Source organism: Trematomus bernacchii, unplaced genomic scaffold (assembly GCF_902827165.1).
Source record: "Trematomus bernacchii unplaced genomic scaffold, fTreBer1.1, whole genome shotgun sequence".
Classification (NCBI taxonomy): Eukaryota; Metazoa; Chordata; class Actinopteri; order Perciformes; family Nototheniidae; genus Trematomus; species Trematomus bernacchii.
In genome coordinates this window covers 15,777,067-15,798,154 of record NW_022987973.1, presented here as the reverse complement: position 1 = coordinate 15,798,154, position 21,088 = coordinate 15,777,067, and the positions used below count along the sequence as shown (strand labels likewise).

The window sequence follows — 21,088 nt, the reverse complement described above, 5'->3', positions numbered from 1 at the left end:
GTGTAAATCAGACAAGGTCTCTGATTGAAGAACAACAGTAAGTAACACAATGAAGCTGTGAAGGCCAAGCGCGTCTGTATGGAAGCCGAGACGACATGCGGAGATACAGTATGAGATTTGTTTCATTGTGACATTTTTAAATCACATCTATTTGATTCTCAAGATTGGTAGAAAACAAAACAACCACACATAAACACAGGACCTCTCCAGACTCTTAAATTAACCACGTTTGGTTTGTCTTTCACTCAAGCAGCTGTTTTTAAGAAGACGAAAACAAAAAGAAAAACACACCAGCTGCACACATTAATAACCAAAAGAAGGCGGGTGTTAATTAAAGGTTGACCAAGATTAATTATGAAATGCAAATGTAATTTAACTTAAGACAGCAAGGTGCACACAGGTTTGGGTCCTTCTAAGACAAGACATGTAAATGTCAAACTATTAATGAAGCGACCATCAATTTTCTGTGAAGTCAGGTAAAGAGTTGGGGTCACGTCCTGAAACTAAGGTCTTGTTATAAAAAACAAAACAATCTAGTTGGCAGTCTGTACTTTACACAGTTATCTGTTTCCTATTTACCTCTGGCTAAACTAATGCAATCTGATGCGGGCATCAATGGTATAACATTGGATTTAGTTAATGCTGTTTAAGAGAGTTTTATTTGACTCTTCTGGAAATGGGCTGTGGGGCTCTCAAAACTAAAAAGTTAAATAAATCAGGCAAGCTATCGAAACTAAAGCTGGTAAATGATGTGGGCACCAGAATAAAATCACACCTACAAATAATAAAGAAAATACCTCAGTGATTAGTTCAGCGTGAGTGAAAAACTGAGATCGTGCTCTCAAACTGACTTTCATCATTATTCAGTTTGAGAGCACAATCTCAGTTTTTCACTGATTTCACAATACCAAGTGAACAACAAAACTCACCAAAAGTTTAATGTTTAAATACTTTTATTCTATTTGTGCATAATGGCTGGAATATGTGCCACACAGATCATTACAGAAGGCCAAAATCAGTCAGTAATATCACAGCACTAATGTTTCTGCTGCGTCCCATCACTGCCGTGAATGGTTCATGGTTAAAGCAACACAGGACAAATATTAGGGCAAAGGTCACAAGCTGAAAAGTAAAAAAATAATAAATATTCTCTACTGATACTGCAGATACATACTTAACACAGTCAGTGAATACATTGGCAACACATAAGTCTTAGCTTTTGGACCTTACAGGACATCTGGTAAAATACAAATAAAAGTTTCTTTTTGGTTTTATTTTTAATTGCAAGAATACATTTAAGATTTGCAGCGTGTTAAAGAGCAGCCAGGGGCCACTAAACACACTTCTTATTTCACACCTTAACTGCCAAGTATTTATAGCTTGATCTACCTTTAAGGCCAACTTAATGAAAGGGCTATCTCTTATAGAAGAGATTTGGACAATTAGATAAATATAATTAACAATATATATGGTATAATGTAAAGTACATATTCTAGTTAATGTGCAACTTTTGGAAATTCATGATGTATTTTAGCTACTGGAGGACATTCAAAATGTGAGTTGATATTTGTATTTTAATTTATGAAAATGAATGGCATCTTGTACAGAAGACTTCATTAATCTATACCTAAGTAAAAAGGCAGTGCCTCTATTTCAGGTGTCAGAGGCAGGAATATTGACATAATCATTTGAATAATTGATCACAAACTGTTTATCTTAGCTGTGGTAACGGATGGAAACGGATACCATATTGAAAATATAGTTTAATATTGGATTCAATAACATTTTTATTTTTTTTCTGCTAGAAGAGGACGCTATGAGAAGTTTTCCTCCAACATCGTAAGCTACTTTGGCCTTTCAATCTGCAATAAGGAGTTGACCACCAGATGTGTGATCTGTCCAAAATGCAATCTTTCAGACTGTACTGACACCCCGTAGCATTATTACTGTCATGCTACATAGTTTAGTGGTTAGCATTCACGACATTTCTGTACTGGGTCTTTTTCAAATGATACTTAATGTGCAAAGATGGACGTCGATTACACTGCAATTTGAACACTCCTGCTAACGTGAAATGTTGAATCTTTACAATGTTTCTTCAAAGAGTCAATGTTCAGTCTTGATATTAAAAATAGTAGTCCAACAAGAAATACTCTACTTACTAAAAACATCAACAGAAGCACATAATAACTGGTGCTTTAAGCCTTGTCTGATAAACTGTCATTATATCCTGTCACTGTGGGATATGTTTTACAGTTCCTTTATGGAAGAAATCACATTTAATTGCACTTGAACTCTATACATTTCAACAGTTAATCATTAAAACCATTTTTTGAGTCATTTAACCCATTATGCTTAAGTCACTAAAGAAACACAAGGTATATTTCACCTTTTGGGTCGTCAGTGGTCTTTGGTGTTAAGTGCACTCCATTAAACGTTTTCCCTCGATAGTATAGCAACTAATCTCATTTGGCAATTCAATAAAATAGCATACTTTCTGTTCATGACATATGTTGCTAAAGTAAGGATTTACTGGTTAGAAAGCGGGATGAAAAAATAATTGAAATGAACAAAAGGTGTTGGTTTATACAGCGAGGAGAAGAAGAGATATGGTGTCTGTTACATGTTCTGCTTTTGTGTATAGTTTCTCTTATTCTTAATGGATTCTAATAATATAAAAGCTGGTGAATAAACGTGGAGAACTACTTCAGCACAATTCACTCTCAAGTAGTTTGTTCAGTGGCATTCAATGTCAGGCTTGTTTGTGCAAACGGAGATAAAAGAACATCAAAAATGTGTCTAAACAGAGAGAGAGCCTGGTTCCTGTTAATAAATGAGAACAATTAGTTGTTTGGTTAGTAAGCCTGAAAACCAATTAAAGATGGCTGTTAACATTTCATTGCATTCCAACACCTCAGAGCTGCTAAAATCTCATTGATTGTGCCGGTTTGTTGTGCACTCAACCCCCCTTTAGGACAGAGACAGAGCTTTGTGTCCACGTAATGCTCTGACCTTACAAGATTAGGGAATAACTGGATACCAACGTTCAAGTGGAAGCATTAAAAACAGGTTACGTTTTGCTATTTTAGTGACAACCTAAGTTTTCTGAGGTAATAAATGACACCAGTGGGAAGCCAGGCACACACACGGGCCGTTACTCACAGGCAGAAACCTTAACATTCACTAGAGGGCTCAACAGTAAAGCACGAGAGGGTCATTTGAGATACCATCCCAGAATCAGGGCATTACTCTGCCGGCCTATTGCAGTCTCATGCATTTGAAGGTTGTCGCTGATCCTTTAAATCTAACCGTTTTTCTCCATCCATCAGACTGTCTTACTCCCAAAAAAGGTGGGGGCAAAGCTGCAGATGCTGCACTTTTTTTAAATGCAGAGATAAGAGTCAAAGAAGCTCCTCATTGTCCCAGCGCATGAGTGCTGTTAAATGGAGAATAACTCACAGAAAGTTTGTAACATCTAGTCATTTTTAGTCCATGAGTCACTTGTACAGTCCATTTGGACGTACTTGATCCTGAAGCCTTCTGTAAGTGTTGAAGGTTTGGGATCAGATGGCCTGGTGCATTGTGGGGGGACAGCAGGAGGACGTCAGAGACCCTGCTGAGCTCGCCTCTCCTCCAGACAGCGGCACACCCACATCGACACCACCTCCGCATTACCGTCGTTAAACTGTGTGATGAAGGAATGCTCCTGAAAAGTAAAGAGAGGGACAAAAGTGGTAAAATCACTTTTATTAAGAAAACAACAAACACTGAAAGTTTGGGTTAGTTTTTATTTTATAATTAAGAAAAACACATTTCCGGAATTTAATTAGTGCATTAAAAGGTTTTATTTGGGGGAAAAAACTATCAGAAGAGAACAATAACTGTCAGAAGGAATTCAAAAGGCAGAGTTTTATGACCATTTTGATATTAAATGAAATGGCATGTAATGACATCTGCTATTAAAGTTTTATTATTAAGTTATGGGTTTTGTCAGACTGAAATTCCTGAACGAATCAAGACAATTCTTTTTTATATTATTTAGCCTTCACTCCAATTAGTTTTAGAAATGATAACTAAAAAACAAATACTAGCCACTTTCACCCTTACTCTTTGGATTCACAAAATGTGCTGGAAAAGCTCATCCTTGAACTTATCTATTGTAACAAATATGAATTAATATTAATCTCAGACCTTACGTATGACCTTCAGAATAATTGCCAAAAAACGGACAGAAGCGGCCATAAAAACACAAGTAATGAGCTTTCCATAAAAACAGCTATCAAAACTTTATTCTGCAATATAATTTTATATTATCAAACAGATTGGAGCCACAAACATTATCACACCTTTATGTGAAGTGTTTGGTTAAGTTCTACTTAGTATAATTATTCTAAATCATGATTCTAATAAAATACAAATAAACTAAACAGGAACACCATTTAACCCTCCTAAATATTCATGTGCAACAGATTTGCTTTTAAATGCTGAACGTTTAAGTAATGGCTTGTCAGGGCATTTTAAAGAAATATCTGTGCAGTTTAATGATCGACATGAGTCATAACAGGTTGTAAAATGAAGCTTTGTAATAAAACAGGCTGTGACAAAAAACATTGATGTTGACTATTTAAAAATGCCTTTGAACATGATCTTAATTTTTTCTCCTACAGTCTTAATTTTGGCTGATTTCCACCACCAGTGCCAATAAATTAGCTCTTGACAGAACACGTGACTGTTCTCTGTGGATCGGTAGCTCATCAAGTTTGTTAAAGGCTGGCAGAGTTACTTGTTACTGCTGCACTGAGGTGTCACTTGTGATATCTCAATGACAACAGTCCCAATCCCAGCCTCATCTGGGGGGGGGCAGAGGTCACACAGGGGTCAGAGGTGAGGAGGTTTTAAATGGAACACTTCAACTGAGGCTGACCATGAATTTTATTTGTACTGTCTAGATGTCCAATTAAATAAGCAACGCTGTGGCCGGCCAGTTCAAATGAACATGTCAACACTGATTTCAGCGATATGTGTCCTCAACAACAAGAGACTGTCACCGTTAATAGGAGTTCAGCTCCAACTTAAACTATCCAGACACCGTGTATTGTATTTATTAATGTTGTACGTTATGGTAACTCTCACTACTGATATTAATCTGCCTTTCTGCATAGCCACAACCTGCAGCTCTTATGTTCAACTGTACGGATTCATTGGCTGTCCTGCTAATATGTTACCGTCAAACTTTAACAATCTGTATCGGCTGTGCTATAGTCCCAAAATGTTCGAAAATGGAACAAAGTAGCGAATGGAAGTTTAAATAACTAAATATCTAATGCAGCCATAAGCTCCTTTGATTAACACAAAAAAAGACACTGAAACCGTATTTTTTTGTCAGCCTAAACATTCACCACAATTATTTTGTGCTTTGCAAGACTGTAAATCCTTGGTAAACAATAAAATGGTGTCTTTATAACATTGTTATATCGTCTGTTCCAAAATCTAGATTAAATATGAACTTTTAACGTGAAAGTAACACTACAAAACACATTAAATCGGGTCAAATATTATGTTGCTCTATAAACATTAGTCTGTTTCTTTTCTGACTAATGAAGTTAGGCTTTAACGTTATTTATAACAGATCAAGTTAATTACAAAGAAAAAAAAACTATAAATAATTCCTTAGTTTTGCTTACTACAAACAAAAGTCCAAGCTCGATATAAAGTAATATTTTAACAAATACAAATGCAAATTATATTCTGTCATGTTTCTTAACACATGGCTCTTCCAAAAAACATCATCCCACTGCAACAGTGATATCACTAGTTTCACTCAGATTTCAAAGTGAGAAGTGTTGATGTCAGCTGTTTCCTCAACATTAAATACCCCCCCCCCCAGCTACATTCAAACTGGTGCAGACGAGATTAGAAGTAGGACAGGCGGATAGTGACGGTTCTCCTGGGATTCATTTTGTCTATTTGCAGTCACAGTGGAACATTTGTTAAATTTGTTTTGTACATTATATCAAAAATAAAGTCACATGAAGGTTGAATACAGTGAATACATTTGTAAGTTACTGTAGGGTCAAGATTCCTTTATCAGATCCACCAAAGAGAGAGAATGTAAAGGACTGGGGGAGCACCATCAATCCTGTTGTCCTTCTAATGGGCAGCTGGGGTTAACACAGTCTGAGGTTAATTACTCTCATATCAGTGTGTGTGTGTGTGTGTGTATGTGTGTGTGTGTGTGTGTGTGGTGTGTGTGTGTGTGTGGTGTGTGTGTGTGTGTGTGTGTGTGTGTGTGTGTGTGTGTGTGTGTGTGTGTGTGTGTGTGTGTCACTATGAGACGGGTGTAGTGGACGCTCCTGGGTGCCCCTATGTGCTGAATACCCATCTCATCAATCATTCTTTCTTGCGCCTCAGTAGAGAGGGAGTGATACAGAAATAAAGAAGGAACTCAAGAGTGATGCTTTTTAAAATCCTGCTCTCCACCTCTGCTCTCCACCTCTGCTCCAGAAATGAACTCCGACAGGCCACAGACATCTGCTGGAAACTGACCTGGATGAAGGTGTAAGGCCTGTCATACACACTCACATACAGAGTACATGTAGACATGATGAGACACTGTGGAAACGCATCACTCACTCAAAACACACACTATAGAACTAACTGGTCTGAAGCTGTTGTTCGTGACTGATTTTTCTCTCACTTAATGTTTCCCCTGGACAACACACAGATAAGCTACCTGCCAAAGATAAATAGAGAGAGTGAGAAAAGGTGACCACTAGGGAAAGCATACAACAAAGATGGCAGGCAAGAAAGGAAGTCTAAGTAAACATATTAGATGGAAAGCCAATAAGGCCCCGCTCACACGGGACCGTTTGCGTTTATGCACAGTATGCGTATTCAAAAAAGTCTTCCGTTCACATGCATTTGTTTCATTTAACGTGTCTGTTCAAACGAGGCCGCTGGAAACGCTGTAGTACATATGCTGGGACTGTAAGTGGCGCTGTAACTTCCGCCAAAATACACCAAAAGCCTCGAAGAAGAGCAACCGAGCAGCCCGCTGCAATGTTGCCATGGCTACCCTTCTGTTTAAGCCCCGAAACTGAAACTGAAACTGAAAGAAACTGAAAGAAACCGAATCTGTGGATATTGCATCCCGACCAAGAAGCACGTCTCCGTGGAGAGGACGGCTCAGAAAGAGAGAGATATTCTCTACAAACACCGGGTGAGATCGCACCTTTGTCAATATAATGGATCAATGCATGAAATCTGACTCTGTTTATTTTGTTTAAGGAGTATATTGGGCGTTAACAATTCTGGTTTGCCTTTTATAATATTATTTCATTCAAGAACCCCTTGTGCGTTTAATTAACACAGCTATTTTTGATAGTTGCTACAGCAGTGAGCAGGAGAGGTGGGGGGGAGGCGGGGCTATCGTTATTTTTTCAGGAAATATTCGTATAGAGGTGATTACACGGACTCGGTTGACCCCCCAGAGCGTTTCGTTTGCAAATCTATCCACCTTGGGACCCGTTATCGTTTGTGGGGTCAGTTTCTATCGGCCTCGTGTAAATAATAGGGCTATACGCACGCGAAACTATGCAGATACAAGCAGTTTTCTCCTCGTGTAAACGGCGCCTAAATGATCCTTGAGTTGAAACTGTTTTTTTAGAAAATGTTTCCAAAGTCAAGTATGAATCTAAACTTTGAACCTACATGAAAGACATCCTCAAGGTGTTCTACAATTCAATCTGCTTTAAATGAAGAGATACGATGTAAACCTCCAGAACAGCTTTCAAATGGACCTCATCTAGACATTGTTTAGTCAGAGTTCAACTTAATTGTCCTTTCCTCTTATGTAATTGTAGTTACAAACTAAATAAAGATAGCAACGCTCATATTTGATGTACCATACACTGCTTTAATTGTCCACAACGGCAAATATCAACCCTGCAGGTTTATCTTGCGGCCCCTCCGCCCAACATACAACACCCCGGTTTGAAAAGATGCTTCTAGTCTTTTATCTGCAGACAATTTGATTTACTGAAAACTGCCTCAAGTCTTGCTTTGATGCCGACACATGCAGGTGAACAGACACCCAGATATATTGATTAAATAAGGGATACATGTGTTGTCTGTCACACAGGCATACAGACCTAATCATTAATACATTCCCTGCAACATAAATTAAGTATGAAACCTGTTAAAGAGTTAAAAATCCAACAACTAATCTTTAGTTAGGTCAATGAAGGTGATTTCACCTCCCCCCTTAGCGCTGCATGGACAGAGGTGAGATGGGGGAAGGACTCGTTTAGAAGTTACATTAATCACCGTCTGGCCACATCAAAATGGGATAATCACCTGCAACGGCTCTGCTCAAATAGAAATGGCCTAAACCCAGGGGAAATTCTACCGAACTCTTTAATTGTTTGAAGCCTTTCAAGGGTCTGTTTAATCTAAGATTAATTTATGCACTTTTAAATAACTCTATGTATGATTAATACGCTCAAACGAAATTAAAAGGAGTTTGAGGCAATTATAACATAGGACTGGTCATCACCTCATTAGAACAGTGTTGCCGTGTTTGTCAGTGTGTAGGTGTGTGTAGGGGTGTGTGTGTGTGTGTGTGTGTGTGTGTGTGTGTGTGTGTGTGTGTGTGTGTGTGTGTGTGTGTGTGTGTGTGTGTGTGTGTGTGTGTGAGGGACAGAGAGAGGCTGAAGAGGTAGATGGAATAACTAGGCCTTTACAGATTTGCATGCTAATCACTCCCTCTGGAAACTGGCTGGCATCGGTTGGTGTGTATGTGTGTACGAAAGAACAGTGTGTGTGTGTGTGTGTACTTTGGTCAATCTTAGTGCACAAGAAATGTAGGGACACTTCTCTGAGGAGAGTTACAATGCTCTAAACTTAATGATCCGGGCATCTAATGCTACTTTCAAATCTGCTGCTTTCAAAACTGTTTGCATAGTGAGGCGGCACTTTCTCCAGATAGCCGCCAATCAATGAGCCACAACACTAAATGTTATCCAGCGAAATGGAAAGAAAAAGGGAAAGAGAGAGTAAAAGATGAATGCAAGAGGAGGGAGAGCACCATCATTATCATGGCCTTTTAGGTCCCCAACCACCTGTGCAAAACAAGTGCCCAACGCAGCAGAGCACAGGATTCATACTGCACTAAATAGGAATACACAATATATAATACCACATGAACACAAATAAAACTCTCTTTGGTCAAATCAAGGATTTTTTTAAATTGTAAAACAGCTTAACATCAATATAAGTGTACTTTTGACTCTCATTGTAAGTGATGTGTTTAGAAGTGTGTGCAGCGCAGCAGTCCCAGTATGTGTGAATGGGGGTTTATGTCAAAGAAGACCCATGGGTGAAATGTGAAAACATTTGGCAGCAAAGGTGCTGACAGAAAGGTTTAGGGAGGAGGAGGCACCAGTGATTTGGTACAACACTGAAAAGAGACAAAAGGGACCCCAAACAGGCAAAACGATACACAAGCATGCATGTGAAAACCTTTTTGCACATTCAGCGTTGCTGTTAACGAGCAACCGCATCAAAAGTTTGAGACGCATGCAAGACATCGGCATTAATAAAGCCTTTCTAAAAAAATATACATATAGATGATAAAATGTGTAACAAAGTCTGTATCTGTGCAAAACAGTCAATATGATGTTTTCCGCTCAGAAATCTAGAGCTACGGTTTATGAGTCCATTTACATCCTCGTGGTGAGTTGAAACATTCATGTTCTCTGACATGCTGGATGAATACAAATGTTAAATGAAGGAGCTGTTCACGTGTGTTGTGACCAATATACCATGAGGAACTAGTGAGGTTGTCCGTGTTAATAATAACCGTCCAAAGATTTAAAAACTGATGCAGTATTTGGACACAATTTGAGGCCATAGCTTCTATCTATGTGCGTGTTAATGTGTGCGAGTCTAAACTAGATTTAGGGACAGTTAGACACAGGAGGGGTTTCCTTTGTGAACCGTGGGGCTCATCTGGTGTCTCAGGGGTTGAATGGGGGCTACAAAATGAGTGTGTGTGTGTGTGTCTATGAATAGAGAAGCAGAATAGGAGGGTTGCATTGACAAGGTGCTAAAAGGCTGTGTGAAGGCTTCTAGCTGGGGAATGAGGGATGATGAGGAAGAGGGGGGAGGGAGAAATGAAACGTCAATCAAACCACAATCGAAGAATAGAAAAGGCATGGGATCCACACTTTGTTTTCTATGTCTGCCACACACACACACTACACACAAAATCAAGCTCAAAGATACACAACATGTTGTTTTTTCTGCCTTTCGTGCCCTAACGCTTAATAAATATCTTGCAGTCAGACTAGGCCTTGTTTTGAGGGAGGAGGGGGAGGAGAAAGACCTCAGGCAGGATAGGTCATCACCAAATACCTGCAGCTCACGTCCTGGGAGCGGGCCAATGGAAAGTCTCCTCCTTTACTGACCAACGTCATTAGCTTATGATGACAGGATAGAGTGTCCACAATGAAAAATGCATTAGTATAAGGGGAGAAAACACACTTCCTTTCCTCTCTGATAATTCAACATGGGATTCTATTCAAATGACTTTTAAGAAATGGGGAAAACACACTTTACTGACTGAAGTGAAATACTGAGCTTAATGCAGCCTAACAGTGCTCAGTTAGATATTCCTTCTCAATGATTTAGCGTCCACATAATGACAAACAGATTATGAGTCATGGTGTAAACCATCTGGGTTCAGAACAACTCAACGTTTTCATGGGGGTTAGGGTAACACATTGAAATGGACTTATATTGCTATAAACTCACAGAGAGAGCAGGGTAATAAAATAACCTACTTAAGATAAAAAAACGAACCTTCGCAAATAATCGGACAAATGAAAGTCTTTTCTAAATGCCTAATGTATCAATAGAAGCTTAACTGAGACTAAATATGTTGAAATCAATCCAAATAAATCAAGTATGGGATGTTATTTGGAGAATATTGCCTCGGTATGAGGACAATTCCATGGGAAAAGGATGGGATTTTATTTGTTGAATATCATTTCGATTAAGTGTCCCCTTACTCAGTGGAGTTTTTTTTGGAGCAGATGTTATTCTGCTGTTTGTAACTCAATGACACTAAAGCCAACAAGCTAGGAAACATAGCTGTAAAGAAAGCAATTTAAAAAATATTGTATTAGTTAATTGTGTTTTTTGTGGCGTTAGGAACTGACACCTTTTGTATTGTTCCTGTTCTCCCCTTACTCCTGTTGCAAACATATTAGTAGCATTCATCTAAGAAAAAGGTTTCCTATCACTGAACGCCTTAGTGATAAAAAGTGTTATCTTTAATAGGATCAAATAATATTAGTATGAGCAAAGCATTCAATATAAGGAGCTGTAGCACACTGTGTCAAGCTTCAGGGACAAAACCCATCAAGAGCAGGCATGCAATCAAACAGCAGCCCTTTAAAGAAGCTCTAATAGGATAAAATCCCAGTGAAAATAATGACGTCAATAAAAGCTATACCAGTGATTAGAGAAACCACACGGTGAAACCTGATGAGCAAACTAGAGCCACTAGGTGAGTTTGTATGGCCATAAAACAACATTATTTGCTTAATGCGTGCACTATTGTGTGAGTTTCCTGCATTACCTTCCAGCAGAAATGAGATGCAGGGATACAAAACCGTCTGTAAAGCAGAGGGAGAGGAGAGGAGGGGAGCTGTGTGTGGCTAGGTGCATTAACATACAGATAGAATAGGTAAAGAGTTTTAATGTACTCAGGAGGCTGGGAGGATGGGGAGGTAAAGTGAGAGGTGGGGAAGAAAAGAGGGAATGAGAAAGACAATCAGCAGCCGGGTGCCACAAGGCAGGCATCCATGACCTTATATCTCAGTTCACAAGGGGCAGAGGAAGAAATGAAAGGCCTACAGGAGGACAGAAATATAGGTAAAGGAAAGACGAGACGAATGGAGAGAAAGTAAATCTGAAAGAGAGCACAGGGACCACAATACATCTCAAAGAAGTAGGGCAGAGTGAGAGGAGGGCTAGAAAAAGGAGACATTTACAAAATGTTTGGCATATCCATGATTGCATTAAAATAAAGTCTGGTCAGCTTAAAATTGAAAGAAGACGACATTTGAACAAAGCACATTTGCAGGTTTGTGGTGTGACAGATCAAACCATGCAGATAGGTTGGTCTGGACCCACACATACAATCACATGACTTAAAATAAGTGCAACAGTCTTTTTGCTTTGAGAAATAAATCTTATTTGACTTGCAGTTTATAAGTAACCCAAGTCATGGAAAAGCTGAAAAAGAGCCCAGTATTCAGTCTCAAGCATTCATATTATTGCTCAAGGTACGGCCGAGAAGATGTGTGAAGTGGGCTTTCAGACAGAATTAGTGAGAAGAAAGACAAAAGCCTCTGCACTACAACAATTATAAAGACAGACAATAAGAACATTATGGCGTCAAGGTGTCGCTCAACACACACAACGGAAGCTGTTGAAAGGTCACTAAAAGAAAAGGAACCCACCACAACACAACAAGCTGAACTTCTCCAAAAGAAGTAGTGCATGGTCTCCCTTCAGAGAAACACTTCTGTCTGGAGGCAAGAATTCCCAAAGTGTGTCTAGACAACATTTCCCTTTACTCCCCCTTTCTGGTGTGAGACTGAGAACATACAATCTGTTAGCAGCTCTGCATTTACACCCTCCAGCACTCCATCCCCACAACATAAACCCTCACCCTTCCTCTCTCTGCGGACCTAACTGTCGCTGTCCTTGGTCCTTACACAGAAACCAGAGCATGTTGCAACTCTTAAAAGGCAGTTTGTGCAAACTGCTGCAGCCTTGTGTGCTAACGCCAGAACAGAAAAAAAATCAAGACCACTTTAGAGCGAGGCCTGCAGTTTGGCGTGTATACTGACACACTGACAGGAAGAGTTGGAACTTAGTAAAGTCTTCTGCCTTATCTATACAACTCTACTGCACCAGAGTCACAGTGCAAATAATCTATCTATGGAATCTTTCACACTGTACTCATGTTAAAGAGGATATGCCCTTTTCACTGGAACATACAAAAAGACCAAAACATCCCTATATCCAATGCTGGATTAATGAAAAGTTATTACGGAGTTCATAGGAAGTCTTAGAAGAGCCTTTTTTAAATATTAAAGAGCATAACAATTCGTGGCTATTTGAGTTGCTGATCTATTTCAACTTTCAAAATAAAGCATACAGTACAAAGGATCCCTTAAATGTAACTCGATTTTTATGCGGCATGATTTTTTAGGCGATCTTATAGGGTTGAAAATTATTGTATTGCAACTTTACGGATGTTATTTTGGGCTAAATGAGAAATGGCTTTTGCTTTTATTTGGGATGCATCTTCCCACCATCTGCAGGGCATCTCAGCCGCTGTGGGAGTGTAATGAGAGACACATGTATCCAGTATGACAGAAAGGTGGTGTATAAAAGAAGTCCATTTACTGTTTTACCATTCCCAATCAGACTGGTGAAACCGATCCTCAGAACACATAAGAGGTTGTGGTTGAAAGAATTATCTTATGGCACTTTTTGTTTTACCTTAACAGGCACAGACAAATGTTAAAAGAAAACTACAGTTTTGTAAACTACAATTATTTTTACTCCTTTACAACAGCTAGGCCTGATTCATTTGATGTTGACTCCAATGAGGGGGAATGAAATGACTATTGAAGTAGGTCTCAATACTACCTCAAGGTTTCTCTCTGACCTCTCTCTAACATCTTTCATTGGCAGCAAAAAGTTCATTACTTTTGTTTTCACACAGAAACCACAACTTTGAGGATCCTTGTTCCAGAACCTCCCTGTCTTTGTAAAATATACAATAGTACTTTCAAATAGCTACATTTAATAAAATAGTGTTTAATTGAATTTGTATCTGTATGCATGAATATGATCACCGTATGTATACAGTTATTCAAAACGTATATGTTGACCTTGGAAGTGGTTCATAGAAGTCGTGGTTGAACTTACCATGAGGTTATTGGGGGCAGGCCTCTCTTTGGGTTGCCGTCGCATGCTGGAAAAAAAAATGTAAGAGTGATACAAGCAGTCTGTATCCGGCCACTATTCAAACTGTCTTTGCAAATGTACAAGAGGTGTTTTTGACTTTCATCTCGGTGGCATCCTTTTCAGTTATGAAGCTATATTCAATAAGAGTTCTGAATAGATACAACATTTCTTTCAATACATTTATTTATTCAATATTTCAAAAATAAAATGGATTTGTTTTATTTGTCAGAACACTCAAATTGAAGCAGTAACCACACATTAGTAGATTTATTAGATTACTGTGGGTTTTGTGAGTGTCCTTTATAGTATGTGCTGTATATTGGGGACTTTGAGGAATTAGTGCAGGGGCCTCTCTGCAGTTTGTCATGTCAGCAGTTTATGTATCACAATGAATGGGCCATGATCCTCGAAGAATAGCCTGGGAGGAGATACTGCACCGAGGCAGGTACCTCAGTCTGTCCTGAGAGAGTCGTGCCCCGTTTAAGTAAATAAAGCAGGCATGGGGGATAAACAACAGATGGCACAACCAGGCCCTGAGTGCGGTGCGGTACACACACACACACACACACACACACACACACACACACACACACACACACACACACACACACACACACACACACACACACACACACACACACACACACACACACACACACACACACACACACACACACACACACACACACACACACACACACACACACACACACACACACACTCTGCTTGCATGTGGTTTGGGTGTGTATGTACATGTTTGTGCAACTGTAAAGGTTACAGGAGGCTAATGAATCGGAGGCAAACTCAGGGTAAACATTGTCTTTGTCCTGTTGCATTAGAGGATTCAATCATCCCTTTTTATTCAGCAGCATTGAATATCATAGCTAAAACCATTACAACCACAATGCATTAACACACAGGCAAATACACTTTAACCCCTTTGTATTGCCATTATACCTTTGATTCATCTACCATCATTTGGCTCATCTATGTCAAATACCGCTTCTGGTCTTGTAATTGTTCAGCGTGGCTCTGTGGGGCTCAGATGGCTGACTGTGCCACGCATATTAAGCCATTATTAACTAGAATCACAAATACTGTGCAATCAACAGCCATTGAAAACTGACAACATTCCATTTGAAATCTGATGTTTTCATTGAAACAATTTCTGTGTCTGTCCTTCGAGAAACAAAAGCGTATTGAACAGTAACTGACTCACCACTGAGTGATGAAGTGCACAAACTTCTCACTGAACTGGCCCACAGGAAACACTGGAGGATCCTGTGAAGAGGAAACAAAACCACTGAGAAAACAAGAAATATCTCATTCAAGGATGATAGTTACCTGCTGTACAGACTGAAAGATACTGACATACGTATCTGCATGATTTAAACGTGATCCTACTTGTGTTATGTCATTTAATCACTCGTAAAACCAGAGTTTAGACCAGTGCACACCTCCTTAAAATGTTGAATTGGTAGTTAGGGTAAGTTTGAAAAATCTAATTATGATCTTAGCTTTAAGGGGGTTGGAGCAGTATGTCAGAAAGGATCTAAATTAAACCTTTGTAGATATAAAACATTATAAATCAAAATGGGTTTTGGTACACTAGAGACAGAAAAGACATTGTCACACCTTACCACCGACTGAGGAATATTATTGTTATATTATAGTTTCTTTGTGAAAAAAAAAATGCTAGTTTTGCCAAATACTATAGCAAGATGTTTCAACAAGGTTTAATGCTTAATAGAAAACAGACAAGTAAAAAAGACCACTTTCAAAGACTACATAACGCTGAAGAGCCTGGATTGAGAGTTAAGTATCCTTCTTGTAAGAACACTTTGAGTCTGACCTCAAGGCTACAGTTGAGTGGTCGTTGTACAACACTTGCTGGAGGACATAACTTTTGTCTGGTTGGGTTAATTCATCAACGAATATGTTGATTCATAAAGGGGGATGACCTGGCGTATTTTGAAGCCGTCATAGTTTAGATTTCCAGCATTACCGTAATGGAGATTATGTTGAAAGAACATGGCTGAGGTTTTTAAATGAGCAACGTGGCTCTTCTCATTGAAAAGAACCAAATCAAGGTCTTCTAGCCAAGTTGTTTATACCATTGATTTATTATTCAGAAAACACTACAATTGGGAAAGCATGATAACGAAAGACTAGACAAAAATAAAACCTTCTGTTCAATATTGAAAGCCAATGCAACAAAAGGGAAAATTATAATAATACCCTTAAAATAAGTAAAATACAAATGAATTTCTTTAGTTGATTTGAATAGTGCATGTTCATACTATCAGAGCAGCTGGTACACACACGATCCACAAAGGGACATTTCATATTTAGATTGTTTTCTTTTTGGTAAATTATTGAGTAAAAGACTGAGACTATGACATTTCATTTTGGGACGGTGACTAAATATGCTGCTAAAATGAACATGAGTAAGGTGTGTGTGTGTATGTGTATGTGTTAGTGTGCATCAGGCTTGTGACATGTTGTCAATGAAGGGTCTATGAACCGTGTCATGTAGAACAGCTGGGCCAGACTGACCCTGTATTACTGCCCTCACCTCATCTCTCCGCTCCTTTCTCTACCTTTGGCGGATCTTATTATGTAGGCTTATCTTTACCAATGTGGACCACTGCATTGCAAAAGCAGTATATCAAATTCACACACGTATTCTCAGTTTTAATGACGATATGTATATGTAGAGTATGGTAATCTATATTAATATGTTTTTGTTGATCAAATGAATGTTTAAACTGGCAATCATTTCAACACAATTGCAAGAATAACTTTGATCACTAAAATCTTCCTTTGACACTGGTTGCTGAAATGTAACATACCGCATCCTGACACACCAGCATGAGCACATGACAGATGTTTACCCCAGATCAAATATGATATGTTAAAACTAAGTTGACCAGTAGGTTATTGGTAGGTGTTAGTCCTTCACGATATGCACAACAGTTATAACCAATGATATGAGCTCAGATGTGAAAACTAAAAAGAAAAAAAACGACTCAAATATCCACTACAATCATAAAGCCTGGGTCTACAACCAAGCGTTTATTCAAATGCAGGGAATTAAACCTCTTCGCATCTGAAGCCCTGCTGTGCCATTAAAAACACCTCTGGGCAGTGTTCGCTTTTCCTTAATGCTCTGATCGGCAGGCTCTCGCAAAGCATGATGCATGAACCCATTTAAATTAACAAAGGAATGGGTTCCCTTCTAATCTCACTGCACTTCACAGTGCTGCCGCCGCTTGGATGAGCAATATATCATAGCACATGCACATAAACACACAGGCATGCACAAACAAATGCCCTTGAGCAATGCAAACCACAAGTCTGAGTGTTCACTCTGTTTAGAGAGAGAGAACCAAATCATTTGCAACCACTGTATTGCGGTGTGCACACACTCACACACGATCTTGACTACACAACTCATGCACGTGTCGTGTAAGCTAAATCTGATATAAAACCTCTCTCTGCACTTTCCCCGCATATTTGCATGCACATGCAGCTTTTTGCAGGCACAAACACAAACACACACATTTATGCATGTATTCATGTCTCCAGCTGAGAGGAACACCGCTGCAGCTTTGATGTGGCAGCAGGCGACGGCACAAAAGACAAGCAGGCTGATGAAAGTGGCTAGTCTGCGTGAATTATTCCTCTGGTTGTCAATGCGCTCCACTCTGAGACAGAACACACACTACGAGGGTACAAGGGTACAAGTAAATATACATGTCATTGCCATGAAGCAATTATTAGGCAAAATTAGATCAGTAATTACAGGCTTGAAAATAAAGTGGGAGTTCTTTATTAGTGGAGCCACTTGCTATTCAACAAACAGAGCAGAGAGGCACATTAATGAGGGTCGACAGCGGACAGATGGTGGGAACAACTCCATAGAACTTCTCGTTCAAGACCTAAGCTGAATAAGGTGAGCATGTTTCTCTGCCATACACTATTAACATCCAAAAATAAAAAGATGGCCGAATAGAAAAGCCATTTTTACACAGGCATCCGCTGAATATTGCTTTAGGTTTTCCCACAATTGTACTTTTTTCTCCGTAATTGCTTTCAATTAACTCATTTCTACACAGAAAAAAGGGGCTGTAATGAAAACTATGGAGAGCCTTTTCTTTGAATTATCTATGACGTTAAAAATATTTTTTCTTAACAAAGTTACATCAAATCCCTTTATGTTGGGATATATGGGGACACGTGCATGGCTAGATACCATTACGTTAGTGAGAACATATTTATTTTTGTAGGTAGGATGAACTTAGTCTTGTTTCCATTCATCTTGTAAGCTGTGACATTTTATCAGTTATATTTCTATCTTTGTTGATGGGTTTTTATAAGTGTCTCTGCCAAATAAAAATTCAATTCAGAATTTGTATTTTGTCTATCTGTTGATCTGTTTACCTTCTAACTGTAAACTAACTTAATTTGCATCTCCACATATATTTGTATTCTTTGTTTATTTTGAGCTAATGAAAGGCTTTCTCAGCCCTGACACACTGTGTGGTTGTGTCATCATAGGAGTAGAAGAAAGAAAAAAGAGTGGCAGACTGTTACACTGCAACCGCCACCACACACATACCTCCAGCCAGAATAATATTAATGATCCACTCTATCCAGCCTATTACTCATTCAGCCATTAAAGCAACTTTCAAAGCCCCAGTGGATAAGTCACACACAATATCAAAGCATCACAACCAAAGAAGTATATGGATCTACAGTATAATGGGCAATACTTACTAAATGTCAAGGACTCAGGTACAATTAATCACACCTGCCATAATGTTGAAGCCAGGTGTGTCTAGCTCAATTAAAATACCTAATCATTAAATTAACTACTCCATTGGATCAGTGTTAGTCCATAATGCCTCTAAAAGTTATGCTATGAAAATAATTACCTTTATTTATCCAGCATATTTCAAAACAAAGTTGCAAAGTGCTCTATATGGTTGAACGAGGACATTTCAGGTCTGCAACAAGGCAAATTCAATCAGACAGGAAGCAGTCCAGCAATATAACTGGGTTCTAAACAATGACGCTTAAAAACTGAATGTTGTGTTTATCTATGATATGTTCCGGCCACATCATGTATACACAGAAACATGCCTAGGGGAACACCACAGGTCAAATGGGCCACATCAAGGAGAAACTCCTACATCTTCAAGAATAAGTTATTGGATTAATAAGATTTGAAAAATCTGGCAGTTCTATTATCAATCTAATAGAAAAAAACAATCAACTGTGTCGAAGGCCGAGATGAGATCTAGAGTCCTATACATTCTCTGAGCCACTTGGTCAAAATAGTGCTTATCCTCTTGTCTCTTCGTCCAAAGCACTGCATTAGTTAGGGCAGTAAGGCAGTGCTAGCTCGCTAGGGGACAACATAAAATGTTCTCTGGCCTCAAGGGGAGAAACAGGGTAAGGCACAGGAAAAATTGTTTTGAGTGATGCCTCTGTCTCGCAGACTAATGAACAGTTCAGCCTAGGTCAATCCATTACAACCAAAAGCATTTAATTATTAATTACGGCCAAATCTATAGGCAGTTAAGGGCAAGTGACATTGTATGTTTAATGTGTAATACGGCTGGAGAAGGGGTTTTGGGGGGCTAGTTTAGGCAAGAGAGGTGTTGTGGCATTTTTGCTATTACTGGACGACAGCAAATAACTCAAAAAAAGAGTGTGGAAAGCTTGTGATGGCTGTTTAAAAAACACATTAGTGGTGTGAGCCTACATATCCATACACACAGACTCATTGAAATAGCATGTCAATTAATAAGGACATATACAAATGTGTGTATTAGGAAAAGAGGGGAAACATTTGAGCATTTCAGTATCAGACGTTACCTACAGCAGGTAAACATATTATATAGAAATGGGCATAAATATGGCAGACTTCCTCTAAAGCCGTATTTCATCAAATAATGTACATACAAATCTGGTTACAGTATGTTCAAATAAATTACAAGCGGGAAACTGAAATTGTTGAATTGTTTTTACATAAAATGTGTAATATATATTTTTCCCTTTTTATTGTTTCTTTCATACATATGTATGTTTATGTGTCATTATAATTGCCTTTATTTAAGAGTTTTGTTATGCCTTTTATTATAGAAACAAACACACAGGGCCGTCATAAGAATATTCCTGGTTAAACAATTGCTTTGTTGTTGTTTCTATAGTACACAGAATGGAGAGCTGTGCCGCTGAGTGTGTCAGTCGTGACAGGTCCAGCCTCAACAGTAATGTGCGTGTGCATATGTGTACTGCCTGAGGCAGTTGCATAGGGTGAAGGGTTGAGTGAATGGGGAGCAAAGCCGCCTGAGTGGTTTGCTTCATTAGGAAACAAAATATAAGCTTTCCGGGCCATTAGGACTGACTTTAGATGCAAAAGCACATAAGACGACGACTCACCTCATCAACGATGCATTGCAGTAACTGGAGAGGCTGCAAGAGGAGAGACACAGGGAGATGGAAACATGGAATTTCACAGCAATAGGGAAAATCAATAGTGTGATAAAAAAAAGTATCTACTTAGATTAATCAAATGCAGCGAGCTTAGCCAAAGCAATCCTTCAGCTCCTGCATGTTTTTTTATTATTCCATAATGGCACCTAATGTATTACCAGCAGTTTAAGCATGATCTAATATTTCATTGTAAAAATGCAATTTGAGTGTTTATTCAAATGAGAGAGCCAACCAAGAGTAACAGACTATAGTGTGGGAGACCTATTTTCTTCCTTCCTACTCTAATGCAATAAAACTTACCATTAGAGATCCTTGGTTTTTCTGAATCTGTAGGGCAAGACAGAGAAGAGGGGACGAGGCAATATGTAATTAGCGTGTCACAATCAAGACGATACACTTGGACACATTATGATCACTAGGAGAAAATTATTTCTTTCCTGTTGGCAATTTGTGAGTATGCGTTACAACCATTTACATAATGAAAACACACAAATGTTAATGGCCTTGTTCTCATTTGTGGAGAATGGGGGTAAAA

At 38.8% G+C, this 21,088-nt stretch overlaps 1 protein-coding gene across 1 annotated transcript in view; it reads right to left on the bottom strand.

The window, feature by feature from the left end:
* Positions 1-935: 935 nt before the first annotated feature.
* map2k5 (mitogen-activated protein kinase kinase 5) overlaps positions 936-21,088 on the bottom strand; it is a 54,814-nt gene continuing 34,661 nt past the window's right edge. Inside the window, exons 18-22 of the mRNA XM_034115994.1 lie at positions 20,854-20,880; positions 20,500-20,532; positions 15,269-15,330; positions 14,011-14,056; positions 936-3,706 (exon numbers count right to left, since the gene is read on the bottom strand). Of these exons, the coding sequence (XP_033971885.1) occupies positions 3,605-3,706; positions 14,011-14,056; positions 15,269-15,330; positions 20,500-20,532; positions 20,854-20,880 (270 nt within the window). The 3' untranslated portion in view covers positions 936-3,604. The remainder of the gene's footprint in view (positions 3,707-14,010; positions 14,057-15,268; positions 15,331-20,499; positions 20,533-20,853; positions 20,881-21,088) is intronic.